The sequence below is a fragment of the Camelina sativa genome, chromosome 11 (assembly GCF_000633955.1).
Source record: "Camelina sativa cultivar DH55 chromosome 11, Cs, whole genome shotgun sequence".
Lineage (NCBI taxonomy): Eukaryota > Viridiplantae > Streptophyta > Magnoliopsida > Brassicales > Brassicaceae > Camelina > Camelina sativa.
Window position 1 is genome coordinate 42,541,664 of NC_025695.1, and position 15,738 is coordinate 42,557,401.

Sequence of the window (15,738 nt, forward strand, 5' to 3'; positions counted from 1 at the left end):
TGAAATTGTCGGTTTCATGGTTGGTAACAGTTTGTTTTACAAGTTTTGCATGAAAATGCTTAAAATTAACACTATTTTTCAACTATACCTTTGTATAGACGATTTACGTTCAACTAATTTTTAATAATTTATGTACAAAAGTGGTCAATAATTTAAAAAAGAAAGAAACAAATGGTAGTAGCTAGACTAATTTAGGAATCATAGTCGATAATGGGTTCACCTAAGGTTAAATTTCTGTCGATCTTCCAAGGCAAATTAAAAAGTTTAGCCAAAATGAATTTGAAGATCTTGTTCACATTTATGTTGTGTGTAGCACTTGAAAAGAACAATGATGCCTTCATCACCTTCGCGTATGCTCTTGCCTAATATATATCAAATAAAACCAAAATAAATTAATTAGTTATCCCAAAAATCCATTTATCATCATGAAAACGTAAAATATGAAAAGGGTCTCTAAATTGATTAAGTTATATGATTGGTATACCTGAGTGACAATGGTCCACTGAAGATTAGGTGGGAGACGAACGAAATCATCAAATTTTGTTCCTATTAGAATTGGAATGGCTGTCTGATACAAAGAAAACAAAATAATAAAATACCTTTAGAGAAAAGCATTACGTTGGAATCAGATTCCAAAAATTGTATAAAGCATTAAGCATTTCAACTAATAAAAAAATAGTCGGTCGACACTAAAGCAAACAAAACAAACAAAAAATATGGGTAACGAAAACTTTTTCTAGTTCTTAGAAGTATTAATTTTTTTTAATTCAAAATTGACATCGTGGGATAGATGTATGGTACAACTCAAATCGAATTTGGTTTTTGTTACTTTCTAAAGTAAAGAGACAAAAACAAAAAAAAACAACCAAAAACATAAAAAGATGGATCAAAGGATCTCTATTAAACAAAAATATAATTAAACGTACCGTGTTCCACTTTCTTGCTTGGCTATACCACCCGAAGACACTGCAAAACAAAACAAAACAAAACAGGACAAAAATGTCAGAGTTAACAAACAAAAAAAAAAATCGATTACCTTTTTTTTAATAGAAAATTTATGAAGAAATTAGTAAACCTGTTAAGAGTGGATCGACTGGTTAGATCAAACATGAACAAGATTGCTACTGCGTCTTTACAAGCTATTGGTATATGATCTTTTGACCTCCTTTCATCACCTACAATGATCATTTTTATATAATCTCCTAATTAACAAAAAGTATTTGCCAACACACTCCTCCTCACTAATTATCCACCAATCCATAAATCTTTTATTTAAATAAATATAAATCTGATGAAAGACTCACCTCCTACATCCCAAATGCTAAACGAAATTGTAACTCCTTGAACATAAAACGTTTTGTCCATCAAATTCAAACCCGTCATCTCCAAGAACCCTTGATTCTCATCTCCAACATACTTTATCTTAAAAATATAAATAAAGAAAAAACATACGAGAGTTAATAAGTTAATTAATTAATATGATAAAACAGTAACTAAAGTTTAACAACAAGATTCCATACTTACTACAAAAGAAGTTTTCCCTGTTTGACAATCGCCTAATAAGCTGATCTTGAGACTAACCAAATTTGAATCCGAACTTGAACCAAACCTTCTACCGGAAGAAACAGTAGGTTCGGTCGTCGTTTCGTCGGAGGTGGAAGAAATCCGGTGAACGATTCGACGGTAAAAAATAGGTTTTTCGATGATACTTGAACAAGAAACGACTTTTCTCCAAAGAAACCTAAAAAAATCTCCGAAGACTGATACCTTCTCGATGACTCTCCATTTTATGTTCACGTGAACTATTTTCCGGCAGAAAGGAGTCATCTTTCCGGCGATCTCATTGATTTTCTCGGCCATTAATGAAACAGAGAGACAGAGAGATGTGATCTTCTTTTCTTTTCTTTTCTTTTTTTTGGCTTTCACAAGCTCACATCTTCTTCTTTTTTTCGCTTTGCTTTTATGTTACACACTGTATTTGGAAGTTATCGGTTATATGAAATTGGTAGTTGACCCGTCTTCTCGTGAAACACCGAAACTACCCCTAATATGATACGTTTTGTGCCTTTCGGATTTAACTTTTAAGTTCTTTGCGTGTTGTGATGGAAGGGTAATATAGTCAATTCACGAGCTAAACATCTACCCATGGAGTAAACCCCAAGTGTACGTGTCACTGCTCACTAGTTATATCATTTGATTGTTCCATCATCTTTTGTTCTTTTGTTCTTTTGTCAACATTTGATTATTCGTCAAAAATTAATCTTTATCGATAGTATTGTCCTATAGTTTGTTCTTATTTGAATATTATTCATCTATATTATGTGTTCCTACAATGTTTTGTCATTTGATTAACTATTCAAATGTACTGTATATATGTGAATAGAAAAAACAAAACGTTACATTTAAATGGACTGTTGTCGAAGAAGATAAAGCCGTTTCCAAATGGTAACTCCATTTGAAACACAAAGCACGAGAATCTTGAGAAACGTTCTGTTGAAGGAAACAATTTTTTTTTTTTTTTTTGTCTTTTATTTTGAATGGGCAGAAAAAGTAGTTTCGTAAAGAATGACATAAGTAAATAAAACATATGTGGTCGACCATCGATGTACTTCACGTTGGTTGGATCTATGTCACGTTCACTACTTTCTATTTATTAATCTCTAGAAGACTACCTACACGAGGGGTTCAACAGTTTTTTTTTTTTTGGGTTTTCATTATTTACTTCCAATCTAATTAACATTTATGTAAATTTGAATACATGTTTGTTTATGAACAAATAATGATACAGCCACATCAATCAATTCGTAAGAAATTAATTATATTGACTATCAAGATCAATAGAATCTAAAAATTTATGATTAGAAAATCAAAATATTAATGTCATAGCTTTGTAGTTACTAAATAGGGACATTTCAAACACACGCACAATAGAAGAATCCGTTGTCGGCTTGTCTGTCCGTCTCGCTGCTTCTTTTTATTAACACTTCTAGACCTTAATTTTCTCAGCAATATTTCTATAGTTTTCATGTTTATTATACGTCGATATATACATAGGATTTGATGAGAGTCTTATACGTATTTCGAAACCATGATATAGTTAAAGCTTTTGCTGTGTATCTTGGACATTTTTCTTAAACAATTTGATATATTATATGATTGTCTCAGACGTATATTTTGTTTGGAAATGTAGAAAGAATCTAGATAACGTGTTTGTTGTCATGGAATCTTTATCTCCAATCTGAAACTTCGTCTAGATGAACTAGTTAAAAAGTGAAAATCATAATTGTTTTTAGTCCTGCCTTTATACATGGTCCAATATTATATATAGGTGTATACATACATCTAAAAGATAATGGTCTAACCACTAGCTTGAACCACCCAAATTAAAAATGTTTTTGATTCCGAATCACAATACAACACATATATATTTTTTCCAAGAGTTCTGAATTACTTAAGTATATGTTTATTGGAATTGGAGTTGGTTGATAATGATAATATATTAGTAATTTCTTTGTTGGTGGAGTCTAACATCACGAAATATTTAATCTCAATATACTTGTTAATAATTTGATATTTTTCTTAACCAACTATATCATTAAATAAATTAATAAAATCCACTGAAATATGACTTTACTAAATCGTCTTTTATTAATTAAAGAAATTAAACATCTTATCGTTGTCCTAAAAAAAAAAAATTAAACATCTTATCAATAATACTCGTTCACTATAAACAACAATTCAAATTATTCACAAATAAATGATTGAACATAAGACCACAATATATAAGTTAATCGTATAATAACAATATCTAAACTCTTGGGGTGGTATTGGACGAGTGAATTTAAGGGAATATAATAGATTGTTAAATTTTACTGTTATTCAATTTTCTATTTTATAAATTCTTTTAAATTCTAGTGTTATTTATTTGCTTGATTTCTAAATTCTATTAAATGCAAGTGTTATTCACGATTAAGAAATTTTCTATGACAAAGTGATTTGATAAGAATTTAATAGAAATTCTAGTGTAAATTGTGAAGGATAAATTTTCAGATTTTAGGTCGAGATTTGGATAAATTATTGTTCTCCTCTCTTTTCCTCTTCCATCAACCCAAGATCACAACGCCGAGAAAACAATTCTTCTCTCTCACTTTGTTCCCTCGTCGGAAGCTATACATTTTGCTGGAAAATCATACTTGTAATTAGACCGGTGTCAAGTTAGGCCTTACGTCTCGGCGGCGTTGTTATCTCCGGTGACATTCGTAGGGTATTTCGTTTCTAACAGCTTCACCGGAAAAATCTCATCTGAATTCATGAACTTCACTATGCTCAAGACTCTGTTTCTAGAGACCAACTAACTCTCTGGTTCAAGCCCTGTTTTACAACGAATCTATACCTACCTAAAATGGTCAATTTTTGGAGAGGTTTAAGTTTTGATTTTTGGTCAATTTTGTATCTGTTAGTGTTATGCTTAATGCGCAACTTGAGAGTTCTAAGGCTGTTGTAATTGAAGTGAATCCATGCTATTCTGGATAGAGTAAGGGGGATTGGTGAAAGAGAAAAATAAGAGTTTTTAGGGTAGGTATTGGGGAAGAAGACAATATGACGATTGATGAGAATTGATATCTATTCAATTCTAATAATCTGTTGCAAAATATAATTGTTGGAATCCAAAAGAAAGATTTGAAATTCTTTTACAATACTTGAAAATCTATAACTTATGTCTTCAATTAATTAAATTCTATTCTATTAAAGTCTCTCATCCAATACCCCCTCCTCCATTCCTCGGTAAGTTGGTTCAATATGTATATATATATTCTACTATATTAATTAGGAAGTATAAATATGAAACTAACCTTAAAATGTGTAAAAATTATATTCAATTGCCATTAGAAAAAAATAATTAAGCTTAATTAACTAATTTAAATAAATATAATTAATTAAAAATAAAAAACACTCACAGATCAAATATTAAAAAATCTAAAAAAATATTTTCTCTCTAATAAATTATGGACGAAATTACTAATTATTTTTTAAGAAAATATATAAACCAATCAGAATTTTAAAAACTAAAATTTTATATCCAAGTATACAATACAATTATTTTTAATAACTAAATTCAAAAATTTTGTTAAGATTTCAAATTATGATTCTCCTATCATCTTTATTTTATTTTATTTACAAATTGTTTGGAATTTTCATATATTACTTATAATTAATAAAATGCATTTTTTCTGCATATGTTGTGATTTGAATTTTTTAAAACGAAGATATATTACTCAATGTATGAAAATGTGTGTTTTAATTTCCACAATTGCGGGTTGGTAAAACCAAATTTATATAGATGATAAATTAATAATTTTTATTTGCTCACAATTATAATATTAAAATTACTATTTTATATTTTACAAAATAATGAAACAAATACAACAAACAAACAATATAAAACTGTAATAATACGTCAAAAATAAAATACTATAATATTCTAAAATAATTAGTATTCAAATAGACTAATAGATTTACCTAACAATTAAAAATAAATATTATATCAAACAAAATAACTTTTTAAAAAAATAAAACAATAATTTTTTTATTACATTATAAATTTTTTCAAAAAAATGTTGATCCGTGCTTTTATCCTAGTCTAAAGTTAATGAAGATGAATCTTTTATAGATAATTTATATACAAAAAAGATTAAGAAAGAACCAATTGATGCGTTGGACCACGTGGATGCGCATCGAAAGGGACTTCATCAACTTATGGAACTCATGATGATAGGTGTTTGTTACCGAACATTCAAGTTCGATGATGTGGCTTGTCCTAACTAACCAAATCTATTTAATTTCTTGTTTTATTTTTTTTTCAATTACCAAAATCGGAATTGTAGAAGACAAAGAGAATGCCAAAGTGCTAACGTACCTAAACTAATTTTCTCTATAATCCTCGAAAGCTCAGTTTCATCTACTCTTCTTTATTAGAAGCACATATTTTAGTGCATCTATTTTATGTATCTGCCCATTATAGTCATTTCATTTTAGGTGAATTTGCTAAAAACCCTTAATATAGGGTGATGAACCTAGACAAATTAGATAACGTTACTTCCTAGTTCAATGCAAAAACAAAAATGAATGTAATGACCAAAGGTTCGTTTACAATTACATTGTTGGTTTGACAAAGAAAGCTTACATTGTGATTTGGTGTAAACCGATTCATACCGGATATACAAACCAGATATGGCAGTGTAATAGGGCTAAATTTGCAGAGCTCTTCTTAACCAATGCTCTCATTGAGTTTAGAGAATCCAAGCTTTTTGAGTCTACTGGTTATCGGGTTAGCCCAAGCTCGATCTGGATTCCCGCATTTCACATCCACAATGTCCACAATGTTCATTCTCTTCTCCCTTCTAGGGGTTCCTTGCAACGACACATTATCAGAGCCAAGCATTGGAAGCTGATGACTGCTTTTGGTATTGTGACCCTTTGGTATTCTAACATTATCAGAGCCAAGCATTGAAAGCTGATGAGTGCTTCTGGCATTGTGACCTTTTGGTGTTCGAACATTGTTGTTGTTGCTGCTGCTGCTAGCTTCATCTGATGATTTTCTTGGTTTCGTTCTTTTTGGAGTTGAAGAAGATGTGCCACAGTCTACTGAGACAGGGATAGTTGTTCTAATGGGTCTTGTTGTGGGAGTCTGAGGTGAAGGTTGTTTCATGGAGTCTAGCTCTCGAGTCATTAAAGTTGCAACTGTTCCCGTTGCTCCTATTTTTATCGATCCTCCGCCCCCTTTGATCAGTTCAAGCTTCTGAACCATTATGAAATTAGTTAATTTTTCTTTCGCTTCAGCGACTCTCTTAGAGGATAACTTCTTCTGTTTTGTCCCGCTTCACAGGTCTGAAATCAAATCAGCATAAGCAAACAAAGCATCAGTCTAGAAGAATTAGTATCCTTATTGCAGCTTATCAGAAAGCGGAAAACCAAACAAAAAATATGCCACTTGTCAACAGTTTTGCAGTTTTTAAAAGGTGAATACATGTTATTTAAAATTGATGTATATCCAAAACGATCTAGTAGCTCAAGTTTCCAACTTAGCAAACTTTGAAGGACCTGAGAATTCCATAGATAACACTAATGTGATGTTGCAAAGCCCTTCACAAGCTATTTGCAAGCACTCTAGAGAACAAACCAATTGTGTGCTGCACCATAACTAAAGTCATATCCAGTGGTTTCAAGCCATATCCAGTGGTTTTGAAGTAAAAGAAAAGAAAGATGAAATTAAAAGAAACTAAGATCAAACTCTAACCATAGGAATAAGCTGTGAAGAAAAGCATTAAAGCTATCTACAGATGCTAGACATGACACATTTGAATAAGACCTTGGAAGCACATCATTACTATGCCACTGGTGTCATCAACTGTTTAGTAATTAGATGTTTCAACAGATTGATTGAAATAGAAAAGGTTGGAACTTGAAGCAATGTAATGTCATCAAAGAAACGAATCAACTTTACTTTCAAAATCAATATCTATCAATCCCTGTAGACTCCATGAAACAACCATGAGAACGACATTTGTATGATTCTAAACTTGACCAGTCACATTCAACAGCGAAGAAACAAAGGGTCAAATTCACATAAGAGCAAACACAAATTCTCCTAATTGAAAAACAACCCAGGCTAATAATCTCAACAGATCACCAAAACAATGGATATACACCAAAAAGGAAAAAGCTTACCGATTTATAAACGATCAAGTGAAGCAGAAGAAGAAAAAAGCCCAAACCTTTAATCAAATTTCAAAACTTTTAGAACTCGGAGATGTAATTGATCGAACTGGATTCAGACGTAGGAACATCATTGAACATTTTTTAGGTATACGAATGGGAATAAAAATCAAAACTTTAGGTCTTTTGATTGGTTTTGAAATCTGAGGTTTTCTTGTGGAGCGTTATGGATTAAGCAGCGACTAGTCAACGTTTCTTGATTACAGTGTAGGAGTAGATCGCTAAAATCATATCTTAGTGGATTTTTTTTTTTTTTTTTACGATCAAATTAAATTATTGGAGATGACTCTCTTTGAGAGAGAGCCAATTAGGTACCGACGAGCTTACATAGGAGAAACATAAACCATGTGTTCTTGCACATTTCCCAAGTTTATCGGCACAAATATTATCCTCACGGGAGATATATCTAATACTAAAATTAGCAAATCTATCTCTGAAATGAATAAAATCCTTCAATTCTGATGAAAAGGTCGGCTAATACTCGATATTAGTCGTCATCCTTAGGAGGTCTGAGCAATCCGTAGCAAAAAGAGTTTTATCCAGGTCCAACACTAATAAGTACTCCATAGCCCAAATAAGGGTATCTAACTCTGCATGTAATGGGGATAAGCTTCTGCGCGATCCTTTTAGCCCCATGTGCAGGATTCTATCACCAATAGACGCAATCCAACCATGCCCACTCCTATCCTCCTCTGTATGCCAAAATCCATCTATAAAGCATACAAGAGAATCTTGAGGAATTGGGATCGAAGGTATGCATGCTTCTACTACCGCTGGTGCTAAATCTCTGTTATTTGCTCTTCTCCAAACTTCTTCTTCTTGGATAGCTTTCTCCAGTGTATCTTGCGGAGCTTCAGAGATATTTTCAAACACTTTCTTATTTCTTGCCTTCCAAATGTACCACAACATCCACGTGAACGTTCTCAAGATTAAATCAGTTGCACCAGAGTCTCTACCACGCCCATATAGAAAATCGAGGTTGCTATATAGGGAAGATGAAGGGAACACTATAGGATGTGAAGGGATTGTCGATAAAACCCATACTTGACGTATTGAGGGGCATTCAAAAAGCAGATGGTTTATAGTTTCCTCCTACGCTCCACATCTAGGACAATCTTTAACTTTTACTTGTAGAGTAATAATGTTTAACTTTTTATGAACAGTGAAGAAAAATATGCAATTACATTCAAAGCCTTCAACTTTGAGTTTCTCACAGTTCTAGCCTTTAGTTATCAATCGTATCAGAATTATATGTTTTCGGAACTCTCTTTATCAGTTAGAGGGTTTTGAAACTTGCCGACAAAACGTAGAAGTAGGTAGGTGGTGTATAGCTCCGGCCAATTCAGTAACAAGTTCTGTTGTTTGCTAGGGTCGTGTGTTTTTGTCTTAGGGAGAAGCGCGAAGAGATTAAAAAGATTAGACCTTTCCGGCTTCATGGATTCGAAGTTGAGAAATTTCGTGATGGGTCTGTTTGTTATGACTGCGATCTTTCTAGGTTCTGGTGTCGACGCGTGGACTGGCGAGATTCGTGGTAGAGTTGTATGTGATGTCTGTGCTGATTCTTCAATCGGACCAGAAGATCATGTTCTTGAAGGTTTGTTTCTCTTCAATCAGTTTTTTTAGTTGTTCGATTATAAATTATCTTGCTTCACGTTTCCAGTTGTGGTTCTTCAGAGTGATTACTGTTTATTTTCGATAGCAGTTGTTTTTAGTGATTCTCACACATCAGATTGGTGTGAATTTATTATGCATTAGCTTCATCTTACTGCAATTTTGGACTCGGAAAACGGTAATTGAGTTATACAGATTAGTCTATTAGTTCACTTTATAGCCGAACTATCGTTGGTTACTGTTTGTTCTTCTTTCTTGAGCAAATGGTTTTTATCTATGCAAGTGTGTGCCTGCATATTCATATTGGTTTTAGTAATTGCATGAACCAAGTTTTGTGGGGTTTATGGTTTCAATCATCTCTTGTCACTCTGGAACTTGATAATTTGGTATGTTCATCATCCTTGTGTTTTTTGGTTGCACTTTTGTATTTATTCGATAGTGGTAATGGTTTTTTGAGGATTTATGTTATGCAAATGTGAAATCTTGTCAATTTTTCTGATTCATAGTTAGTCTTTTGAAGTACATGAATCAAATTTATAAGTGACTATGGTTTGTATCATCTCTGGAACTTAGTAATTTAGCTTATTCATCCTTTTGTTTATAAGTGTGTGACGTGTCTGCAGTTTCTGCGTATTCATATTTGGTTTTAGTAATTGCATAACCCAAATTTAGAGGGGGTTTATTGTTTATATCATCTCTTGCCTCTCTGGAACTTAGAAATTTTGTATGTTCATCATCCTTGTGTTTTTGGTTGCACTTTTGTATTTATCCGATAGTGTTAATTGTTTTTGCAGATTTATATTATGCACATATGCAGTTATGCTACAAGATTTCTATGTGAAATCTTGTCAAGTTTTCTATTTCATATTCAGTGTTCTAAATTACATGAATCAAATTTAGAAGTGACTATGGTTTGTATTAGCCTTAGTTTCAAGTTTGTATCATTCCCATGTCTCTCTGGAACTTAGTAATTAGCATTAGCTTACTCATCCTTTTCTTTTCTTCGGGTAATGGTTTTCCATTCCATTCTGCTTCATATTCCAAATTGTCTACTCGAAAACTATATACCGGGATTGCTTAGAAACCACTAGCGGTTCACTCACCGTGTTTACTTTGAAGATGAAGACATGTCACTATTCTGCTAGTCTAATAAATCGTACTGTTTTACTTTCTTTAAACCAGTATCTGAGTTGTTTTTGTTGTGCAATCGTTCTTGTGTGTATATTATATTAACAGGAGCTGAGGTTGCGGTTCTCTGCATAACCAAATCTGGAGAAGTAGTAAACTACCAAGCTTTCACAAACTCAAAAGGTGTCTACACAGTTGCAGAGACAATGCCAGAGAGCAAACGTTGGGACGCTTGCCTTGCAAGACCCATAAGCAGCTTCCACACACCTTGCAACCGTCTACACCAAACCAAAACCGGAATCAAATTCACTTACAACCGCCCTTCCGGTTACTTCCATGCCGTGAAACCGTTTGTGTATCGTCCACAGTATGCACCTTCTTATTGCTGATTGAATAATTCAAAGACTCTTTGTAAAAAAAACTCCTTGTATAACTTGTGATGATAGAAAGATTAAGATAAACTATGTAATATGAAATAGCATATGATTAATGTCTTAATGATTTAAAGGATGAAGAATAAAGTCGTAATCAGAGTCAAAGGCAGACTAGTCTCACAAGGCGGTGACGGGGGAGGTAAAGAACAGATGATGTTGAATAGGTCCTACTAATGACGTGTCCGAATGCTATAGGATCAACGACGTGTCTCGCGCTTTTTATTTGAGGAAAAGACGAAAATATCCTTATGTTTATTCTTTGCGTCAGTCAACTGAAAAACTGAATTGTCCTTCTCTGCGACGAGGAACCCATAAATCTGGGAAATTAAAAAAAAAAATACAAATCGTTATGAGAAGTCGAGATTGAGAAGACGAGGAGAGGAGGACAAGATTCTGATGAACCGTAGAAGAAGGAGAAGAAGCTGAGAACGTGTTTTTGTCTGATTCTTTGCAATTAAGAAGATGATACATTGGTTGAAGCAGCTGCGATCGGCGTTTGGGTTCGCGTTTCTGTGGCTCGTTTGTCTCATTTACTTCACTCAGGTCTGTTTCAATCTCTGTTTCCATGACTCCTCTGCCTCATTGCGTTTTCAAATTGGAAGCCTCTGATACGTTTTTTTTTTTGGGATGATCGCGTTTTCCTCTGTTTTTTCGTATGTGTTTTGAGATGATCACCGTACATTTGTTGAGATCGGTTTGGTTAGTGATGATGGAGGAGCTTAGAGTGTAGATATAGAAAACTGCAAAAAAATTTGTTTTTGTTTTTTGCTGGATTGGGAAATTGATTTTGTTTTTGCATTTTATAGGGATTTAGATCGTTTGTATGGACAGCTGTTTCATATCAGCTCAAAGACAAGCTTCAGTTATCACCATCAGCTTCTCAGTTTGTCTTTTCTGTTGCTTTCTTTCCATGGAGCATTAAACCTTTATATGGGTATGTTATCTTCGTCGTCACCAATAATACAGTGAGTGAATGTTGAAGCTTTGCAGTAATGATATGTTTTTTTTTTGTGATTTTGGTAGGATTATCTCAGATTGTATCCCGATTAATGGGAAGAAGAGGACGCCGTATTTGGTGATATCGACTGTGCTATCTCTTGTGCCATGGCTCTTGCTTGGTCTAGATTCAACTTCTCGAAGTTCCAGTCTTTATCTTATGATTCTCTTGACTGTACAAAACCTGGGATCAGCTATGGCTGATGTTGTGGTAGATGCTATGATAGCTGAAGCTGTGAGACTTGAAAAGTAAGATTCTATGTTCTTTACTTTCTGATGATACGCACTTAAGGATACTTAGTTCCTTCGTTGAGTTATAGGTTCTTTAACTGTTTATATCAGGGCCTCGTTTGCTGGAGATCTTCAGTCTGTCTCATGGCTTTCTATGGCTGTGGGTGGAATATGCGGTAGTTTATTAGGAGGCTATGCGTTAACCAACTTGAAGATAGAAACAATATTCCTCCTTTTCACTGTACTACCAGTGCTACAGTTACTATCATGTGCTCTGGTTGAAGAAATTCCTACTAACAATGAACCAATGCCTGACATGTTGGATTCTAACGAGTTTGAAGAGAAAAGCAAGATGAGCAACGATGATAACTATCGAGATACCAATAAGTCCAATACAAGAAGAAGGAAGGGGCAGAAGAAAGGTAAAAAAGGAGGAGCTACCAATGGGAAGTCTGAGACACATAAGAAGCAGTCTAAGTCATTAGCTTCACAGTGGTTCCAGTCACTGAAAGCAGCCACTTTTGGCTTGGTCCGAGCATTCAAGCAACCGATCATTTTGAGGTAATATATTTGATACGCTTCCTTGAGTAAGTTGCTGTTAGAATGTCTTGAAGTGTTTCTTTCTCATTTTTACTTTTCTGTAATATTACAGACCAATGGCGTGGTTTTTCGTTGCGCATATCACTGTGCCAAATCTTTCTACCGTCATGTTCTATTACCAAACCGAGGTCTTGCAATTGGATGCTTCTTTCCTAGGAACAGCTCGTGTTGTTGGTTGGTTAGGTCTCATGATTGGTACTTTTATCTACAACCGGTATCTGACAAATATGACTCTACGCAAGTCTCTCTTGTAAGTCTAAATACTTCCCACACACATCCTTACATCTCAATGTTTTCCATTCTTTAAGTGATCTAATCAATAAAACATCATCACAGGTTTGCGCACATCGGGATTTCTATAACGATACTCCTAGATATGGTTCTCGTATCAAGAGCAAATGTGGGCTACGGAGTTTCAGACAAGACAATGGTGCTCTTCGGATCAGCTCTAGGTGATGCCATCAATCAACTCAAGTACGTTGTTTTCCCCCATCTTTATTTCCTCTAGAAATGGCCTTGAAGAAGAATAGTAAATCTCATAAGCATGCTTTTGCTTAAACCGCAGGTTCATGCCGTTCTTGATCTTGTCTGGTCGTCTATGTCCTCCTGGGATCCAAGGAACACTCTTTGCGCTGTTTATGTCGATAAACAACTTAGGAAACACAGTTGGGTCGTTCATGGGAGCAGGACTGGCTTCACTTTTGGGAATATCTTCAGGATCCTTTGAGAATATGTTTATGGGATTAGCCATTCAAGTGTTTTGCACTTATATCCCTGTTATGTTTCTTTTCTTGATTCCGAAGGAAGCTACAGGAGTATCTGCATCCTAGGCTTGAGAGAGAGTAAAACCTAAAATTTCTCACTAGAAAAGCTTTAGATTAGAGATTTTTGGATTAATTTGAGCATCGGCTTTTGACGTTCTTACCGGCTTGGAATTGCCACACATTAGAGTTGTTATATAATACGAAAGACTTTATACAGCCACATTTTTTTCTTGTCAATCTTACTTCAATCGAAATATGCAACGGAATTTACCTTTTCATTTTTTGTTTGAGCCAAAAACAGATTCAGATTTATTGAAATGGTCTTGTTTATTCTAAAGCGAAACCATACCACAATTTATTTTTGTTTCTAGATTTTCTCAAGAAAATCACATACATAATTAACGTAAGTGGTTTTTTCTCTAAAAATAAAACAGTTTATTTTTAAACTTTGGGGGAAGAGCGAGTGAAATGTAATGCGCCATTTACAGAGTTGGCTAAGTTAATTGAGGTTTGAAATTGCCATACTGGGAAAAGAAACAAAAAAAAAATCAAAAACTTATCAGAGCCAGGTTTCGATCCTGGGACCTGTGGGTTATGGGCCCACCACGCTTCCGCTGCGCCACTCTGATATTTTCATATATTCTTTTACATAAAATAAATTTAACATCATTATTTGTCAACATAAAATAAATTTCAGTTCTTGTGTGCTAAAGTTGGAGGTGATCCTCTAGTTTCAAACAAAGGTTTCTGGGATGAATTGCTAGGAATTGGGTTGAGAATTTCAAATTTTTGGTACTAAAACTCCTGTTTTAACACTTTATCCCAGGGCCAGGAGGATCTTGCAATGATCGATGATGGTCATAAAGATGGCAAACGTCAGTACTGGTTCCCGTGTATTAATTGTTTCTTATGTTTATGCATCATGGAGATTGGAGCTGATACGTAAATGATACCAACTCCTGTTTCGTCATCAATGGAATTATATACATGAAGATACAAATCTTATTCGTATATAATTTGATTTGGCAATCTAAAAGGGAACTAAGAAACCTACGAAGTTTCTAATTTGTCATCATGTCATGTCGGACTATGTACATAAACAAAAACGTTTCAAGGCTACACAAACGTTAATGGAAGATTTGATTTGTTTGCTTTGACAATTCGCTTTTTGTCTTGTAATAATTTTTAATATTTTGGGAGTATATTTATAGTGGAAGAAACGGCGACGTGCCTTGCCTTCTAAATTTAGACGCCATTGAAACATACATACTTCAAGTATGTACACGTTATACCAACGATAACGCAACGTAATGAGATGATGACATCGAGGGATTGGGTTGGAATGGGATGTCATATTCTGGTTGATTTTTGTATGTTGCGGTGTACGCTAAATCCCTCTATCGTGAATCTATGTACAACGTGTTGTAAGATCATGCAAACCTCGTTGATAGTCTGATTTATACATTATGAACATATTTGGATGATGTGATATTAACTGTGATGGGTGAGTTATGATATCGTGTACATGCAAACTGATTTCTTTGTAATTAGAAAACTAAACTTAGAGACACCAAAAAGACAATAAAATAAAATCAAGTAGTAATCACATATACATATTCATAATATTATTTTAAGTTTTGAACATATTTTCTTAAAGAAAAAAAAAGAAATTTTTACTTTAACTGTTTATGAGATTAATTCCCTTTTGTTAGCAAAATTTTGTGATAAGGTTTTATAATTAGTAATAGTAAATTTAAATCCAAAATAATTAAACTTGCCAGTTGCCACTTTTATACGGAAGTTATTTACTTTTATTTTTTTAGATTTGTTTTGTTTTGTTTTGTTGTTTCTTAATATAAATAAATTTGATTTTATAGTATCGTGGAGAGACTAGGAACCCAAAAATAACGAAACATGGCGTCTTCATCTCCCTCATCGTCTTCTTCGCTTCCGTCTCTGTTCACAACCATCTTCGTCCTACTGTTTCTAATTGTATCAACCGCTGAATCGGTGAAATCGCCGTTTCATCCACGCGATCTGCTTCCGCATTTGCCCAGACAAGTCTCGTGGCCGATTCTAAACTCTCTATATGGAGCCGCTGATCTGCTTCCTACTTTCATCGGAACAGCGAGTTCAGGGAACGATTCCGTTCAGTGGAAAGGTGCTTGTTTCTTTGAGAACACGGCTACCTTGGAGTT

At 34.0% G+C, this 15,738-nt stretch overlaps 4 protein-coding genes, 1 non-coding gene and 1 pseudogene across 8 annotated transcripts; 3 read left to right on the forward strand and 3 right to left on the reverse strand.

Moving 5' to 3' along the window:
• LOC104726012 (septum-promoting GTP-binding protein 1) lies at positions 60–1,944 on the reverse strand. 2 transcript variants are annotated; one of them, XM_010444762.1, is made up of 6 exons: positions 1,525–1,944; positions 1,305–1,422; positions 1,076–1,175; positions 927–966; positions 485–568; positions 60–362 (listed from the first exon to the last, which is right to left on the reverse strand). In XM_010444762.1, exons 1-6 carry the CDS (start codon positions 1,858–1,860, stop codon positions 192–194), a joined length of 849 nt encoding a protein of 282 aa, XP_010443064.1. In that variant the 5' UTR covers positions 1,861–1,944; the 3' UTR covers positions 60–191. The 2 variants fall into 2 exon arrangements, 1 of the variants encoding a protein (XP_010443064.1); XR_757999.1 differs by having other exon boundaries at positions 182–362; positions 485–564.
• Positions 6,105–7,989, reverse strand: LOC104726013. 3 transcript variants are annotated; one of them, XM_010444764.2, is made up of 2 exons: positions 7,776–7,989; positions 6,105–6,888 (listed from the first exon to the last, which is right to left on the reverse strand). In XM_010444764.2, the coding sequence occupies exon 2, from the start codon at positions 6,806–6,808 to the stop codon at positions 6,269–6,271; it is 540 nt and encodes a 179-aa protein (XP_010443066.1). In that variant the 5' UTR covers positions 6,809–6,888; positions 7,776–7,989; the 3' UTR covers positions 6,105–6,268. The 3 variants fall into 3 exon arrangements, with proteins under 3 accessions (XP_010443066.1, XP_010443065.1, XP_019087834.1); XM_010444763.2 differs by having other exon boundaries at positions 7,729–7,989; XM_019232289.1 differs by lacking the exon at positions 7,776–7,989 and adding an exon at positions 7,102–7,710.
• On the forward strand, positions 9,081–11,025 carry LOC104726015. The gene is made up of 2 exons (XM_010444765.2): positions 9,081–9,370; positions 10,624–11,025. The coding sequence occupies exons 1-2, from the start codon at positions 9,211–9,213 to the stop codon at positions 10,902–10,904; spliced, it is 441 nt and encodes a 146-aa protein (XP_010443067.1). The 5' UTR covers positions 9,081–9,210; the 3' UTR covers positions 10,905–11,025.
• Positions 11,412–13,756, forward strand: LOC104726016 (probable folate-biopterin transporter 4). The gene is made up of 7 exons (XM_010444766.2): positions 11,412–11,492; positions 11,756–11,883; positions 11,973–12,194; positions 12,288–12,737; positions 12,829–13,026; positions 13,113–13,250; positions 13,342–13,756. Exons 1-7 carry the CDS (start codon positions 11,412–11,414, stop codon positions 13,604–13,606), a joined length of 1,482 nt encoding a protein of 493 aa, XP_010443068.1. The 3' UTR covers positions 13,607–13,756.
• Positions 14,098–14,169, reverse strand: TRNAM-CAU. The gene has a single exon. It is a non-coding gene; the product is annotated as a tRNA-Met (tRNA).
• The window catches only part of LOC104728896, a 4,703-nt pseudogene continuing 4,380 nt past the window's right edge, over positions 15,416–15,738 (forward strand).